We start from the raw sequence: 5,102 nt of genomic DNA, 5'->3' as shown, positions 1-5,102 counted from the left end.
TCTCCAACTCTGGGGTAGCATAGCTCTCATTGCTAGGAAGGCAAGGCCTAAACTAATGTGCTCAGGGCCAATGGTGGCTGGCATCGTTGTTTTAAAGAGACATATGTGTTGCTATATCCGTCTGACTGCTACCTGGCAGCAGGGGGAGACTTTTGTCCCCAAAAGTCATTGAGCCTCGAGGGGTGCCTTTGCAGAGACAGTCTCTGTAGGATTAGCGCTCAAAGGGTTGTTGTCAGACTCAAATGAAATGTCTGTCACAGGCTTTTGATGCACCTTGGCCATATTCAGTTCTTTATTAGGGAACCATAGCACATCTTGTCATTTATAAACTGTATAAAAATGTCCACTGCAGCAGACGCATTCTAAACCACCAGAAAAAGAGGCTTCCCACAGTCTAGTGGAAGGGAGACCGTGTACAAAAGACCCACCCCAACAGTTACCAGCCATTCCTAATCTTAAAAAGAAGTCTGCACCTAGCAGGGATAATAGTGCCTTCTCAAAATTACTGCACAAGAGAACAACATCTATTCCCAAAATCCAGACCATCCAGCCCCACAAGACCCTGAGCACACCATCGGTCTGGAGGAGATCCTCCTCTGCAACAAGAAGCCAGGCGTTTGATACGCTACAGATGAGTCACGCCAAGAGCGGAGCACCAAAAGACAATCTCATGGGTATTTGAGCAGGGAATCATTTTCCGATGGTTTTTACAGGCAGGGGGCAGGCAGTCCCCTGGCTTCAAAGAGCTTAAGACATCAGTCTACCAACACAGGGAATGGACGTAGGAGGAACAGTAACAGAGACAGTATATGGCTGGATCTGACGGTGCAGAGCTCTGTGCGGGGTCGAGGTAAAAGATGTAAATAAAACAAGGCTAGAAAAGTTAGTAATCTCATGGGAGTGATAGAAAGCTGCTTTTGGAGTTTGTCAATAACAGGAAGGAGTTGAGACATGATGGGTAAGACTTGTGTGCTGGGGTTAGCAAAAATCACTTTGGCAACTACTGTAGGAAAGAGAAAAGGAGGGAAAACAGGAATTCGGCACTTGTTACAAATCAGTTTGCAGTGAGAGTGGTGGGGGCAGCTTTTAGATAGAGTACCTGGTGGTATTTGTGAGTCAAGAGAAAAGAGGAGTTGACGTGATAGATGTGGAAAGAAGAGATAAATGGCAACATTTGGCTGGATGTATCCAGCAAGAAAGTGGGGGAGAGAATGCCTTGAAGTTAGTTGGGTGACTAGAAATAGACAAGATATCAGTGTTTAGGGAGGTTTGGTTTTTTCTTTGTTAATTGTTTTATCCAAAAATGTTCATTTATCTTCTGTTTGAATGAATTTTATTTGTAATTAATTGTTGGTTACTTTTCTTAACAGTTGTACTCTCTTGGGCAGATGTGGTGAGATTAGGTACCAAAAAAACCACAAGCACACGTTGTTATAAAACATGGTCTTGAGAGAAGTATAACAAAAAAGCAGAGGAGATTAACCCCAAGGTCAAGGTACATTACAGAAATGTGGAGATCATTTTTATATGTGTATGTGCATGTTACACATATACATAATACATGTGTCTATATACATATATCATCATGTGTATTACACATTTACATCTGTGTACTTAGAATGTCATCTCAGCAAACATTAAGAAATACTAAATTTATTTTTGGAAATATTTCTTTTTCCTTTACAGAAGAAGCCTGCAAACCACTCACAGAATCACTTTAGCAAACTCTCCCCGCACCCTAGTGATTGGGAGAGCTCATATTGAAAAAGTGACTGTGCCTGTGTGGCCCTGTAGGATGCTGAACAACTTTGTTTTCAACCCTAAGATGGATATGAATGAGGATTTCGCAGGTGAAAGAGTGTGCACAGAAGGCCATGAGAATGCCACGTAGGCAGGCAGATTGAAACTGCCTGCCAAAATGTGTTTCTAGAAGCACAATTTTAAAAGAGCTGATAGAAGTGCTCCCCAACTCCTGCAGAAGGGGGAGTGCACATTCTTTGGAGGTCCTGGCCAATTCTTGTGGTCGGATCTGGTGGGATAGCCTATCTTTTCAGCTGCAAACAAACCAGCCCCATGATAACTCTGAGTTAGCATAGTTACGCCTCTGGGCAGGGCTAGGCTGTATCTTGCGGTATGTGGTCGGGAAGAATAAAGGTGGTTGTGAAGCAACAAGAGAAGCAGACAGACTGGCCTAAATGCCAGTCAAGAACTGAAAGCCAGTGCAAGGAAGCAGGAAAGGAGAGTTGAGTTTGCAGCCTAGGTTGGGGGCCTTGGACTTTGAAAAGAATCATTATGCCTAATGAGCAGAGGGAGTCTGTTGCATTGTTTGAAGTAGGAATGAGAGTCAAGAGTTTGCATCTAGATTGATTGCATGCCCGGGATTTTGAGAAGAGATCTCTTTATGAATAGAATGGAAGGGGACTCTGTCCCATTGTTGTCTTGTTGGAAGAGGTGGAATATGACTTTTTTACTTTTAAAAAATACATATCTGTAATATATACAGTATAACTGTATATGTGATATTCTATGTGTTTATTACATACATTAATGTTACCTATTTTCTTCATTAATAGGATTAGCAGACATGTTGGAAACCACTATCAAACAGAAAACTGCAAACGTGTCTCCTGAGATTGGCACAAATTTACACAAGTGCTCTTCAGGAGACGAAGACCTTTAGAACGTAGATCAGATAATGACTGTAGAGGTTGGTTTTCCTTTTTTCTTCTATGAAACTTTGGAATGGCAAGTTATGATTCGCCCTTGCCATGCCAGTAGAGGTTTCATGAGTTGCTATAGCTAACCTTCAACCCAAAGGGCTGGGCCCTCACCGAATCACAATGACATGACCCATCCATGTAGAATTTTTATTTTATGATGAAAAAGGAGAGCTAACACCTAAACGTTCTTGTGTTATGACAATTTAAACATTTCTTATAAGGTATACTTAGCATCCATACAAAGAATCTTTGACTCTTCAATCACACCCCAGTCTAATTGCAAGTCTTACCAGTTCTCTCTCCAAGGAGAAAGGGATTTATCCCTTTTTTCCCACTACTGTGGCCAGCACTTCTAGGCCCTAATTGCTTCTAGCCCTTAACTGTTAAAATAGCTTCCTAATTGGCCTCCTCTCCACAATCCTTCCCTTCACACAGATCTAACCCATAGTAATTAGTATGCCTCTTGGGCATCTTTAGTTGGCTTCCTCTTCCTTTAGGATTAAACACAAACTCCCAAAACCCACTTTATTTCATATTGCTCTCCTTCATGTACTCTGTATTCCAACCAAACTAGCCATAACTTAAAGTTATGGATGTCTATATATTATATTTACATGTAATGCAACATATATATCCATATTTTTAACATGGATGGGCATAGATTTACATCATCTTACTAAATATTATCATTGGCCAGGAAAACGCAAGACTACAAAACAATAATTTGGGTAGACCTTTCATTCCTAAAGAAGAATTAGTCCCTAGACTAGTGAGCAGAGGCATAGTCTTTGTTTCATAATTATCTTTATTCTGTCATTTATTACAGCACAGAGATTGATGCCTACTATTCCTAACACAACAGAACAGCTATATGGCCAGAGCATTATATGCCGCCGTGCCCCGAATGAAATCGTTAAAACCCTAAAGAAGATCTCTGAAATTAGATGTGGTGAAATAACAAACATTCCACTTTGAGAAGTCGATGTAGACCCCAAAATATTAACACCCAATATTTCACCTTTGAAAAAAACCTGTACATCAAAGGAAAATGTATCAATGTCACATCTCAGCAGAATTAAAAAAACACCAGCACTAGATCAAAAAGTCACATACGTGGAAGAAACATTTGAAACTGGATATGTAAAGAAGGCCACATCAAAAATATCTAGGAAATGTGTAAGTATGGCAGAACATCGTCCAGTAATAACATCAGCTACAGCTACACCTGTAACATCAAATGCGCAGGCCAACACTTTTAACGTCAAAGGAACTACCTCTTTAAAAATAAAATCAAATAAAGAGCCATCTGTCACTGATCAGCCAAGAATTTCCTCACCAAATGAAGAGCACTCTCGGACGGGAGCCAACAAAATAAGTCTAAAGCCAGGTGGTGTGTCTGTAGATGTGCAGGCTGCCCCAGGAACTGTAACACCAAATTACATCAATGAACCAGGAGGCATGAAGAAAGTCATAAGAACCCCAGAGGGAAAAACAAAAACAGAAGACCTAACTGGCCTCAGAGTGCCTATGGCAACTCCAACATCAATGGCGGCAGAACTGAAAGTAGACAAAGAAAACAAAGTGGCAGAGTCTGCTGTGGATGATGCAAATTCTGTTCAGGAAAATCTTGGGACAACCCCAAAGGAAACTGAAATCCAAAAGAAGCTGATGAGGACAGCAGAGCAGCAAACTGAGGCAGAGGATCTCCCCAAGCAGCTCATGAAGACTCCTAAACTAAAATGTGGCTCCGTGGAGCATCTGACAACAGTGGTCAAGAGACCGATGAGAACTCCTAAGGACAAATTGGAAGTAGGGGAGGAGGAGGTGGGTGGCAATGAAAGATCAATGATGAGTTCGCCTAAGGAAAAAAGCAACCAAAATATGAACATTAGGCCACCTCTTAGGCAGAAAGGGCCATCTGAAGATCTGGTAGGCCTCAAATATAACAGAAATCAACCTGCGCATATTCAAAAGAAAAACACAGAAGAGCAGGCATGCCTCAAAGAGCTTAGGATGACTATTCCAAAGCAAATCCAAAACTGAAGCATAAACAAGTCCCTCCTAATAAAACAAGTACAGAAATATGGATCAGTAGAAGATCTGACCACCACCAGGAGACTGATAAGAATGCCTGAGGAAAAGTGAGAACATTTAATAGAAGATGTGAAAGTTGTCAAGAAGTCTGGTAAAACATCACAGAAAAAATGTGATCCAGAATACTCAATGAATGAAAGACCCAAAATACAACTAATACAAAACACACCAAGCAGCCTAGGGAAACTTAGAAGAGAACCCAAAAAAGAAGAAGACCTTCGAGGTCATAGGAATATGACAGTTCATAAGGAAAAGGCAAAACCAGGAGAAAACTTAAAAGGGTTTTAG

General features: G+C 41.0%; 2 protein-coding genes across 2 annotated transcripts; both read left to right on the top strand.

The window, feature by feature from the left end:
- Positions 1–352: 352 nt before the first annotated feature.
- LOC110204444 (proliferation marker protein Ki-67-like) lies at positions 353–2,680 on the top strand (the record flags this gene model as incomplete). The annotated part of the gene is given in 6 exon segments (XM_020980675.2): positions 353–674; positions 1,371–1,408; positions 1,410–1,486; positions 1,686–1,718; positions 1,720–1,850; positions 2,574–2,680. Coding segments are annotated over 6 exon segments (708 nt in total), but the record flags the coding sequence as incomplete, so codon positions are not given.
- A 944-nt stretch (positions 2,681–3,624) lies between these two features.
- Positions 3,625–4,763, top strand: LOC144456489 (uncharacterized). The gene has a single exon (XM_078151659.1). It carries the CDS (start codon positions 3,777–3,779, stop codon positions 4,761–4,763), a length of 987 nt encoding a protein of 328 aa, XP_078007785.1. The 5' UTR covers positions 3,625–3,776.
- The last annotated feature ends 339 nt before the right edge of the window (positions 4,764–5,102 follow it).

The sequence above is a fragment of the Phascolarctos cinereus genome, unplaced genomic scaffold (genome assembly GCF_003287225.1).
Source record: "Phascolarctos cinereus isolate Bilbo 61053 unplaced genomic scaffold, phaCin_HiC Scaffold_402;HRSCAF=1011, whole genome shotgun sequence".
Lineage (NCBI taxonomy): Eukaryota > Metazoa > Chordata > Mammalia > Diprotodontia > Phascolarctidae > Phascolarctos > Phascolarctos cinereus.
The sequence above is the reverse complement of the archived record's forward strand: the minus strand, read 5'-3'. Positions and strand labels throughout refer to the sequence as shown.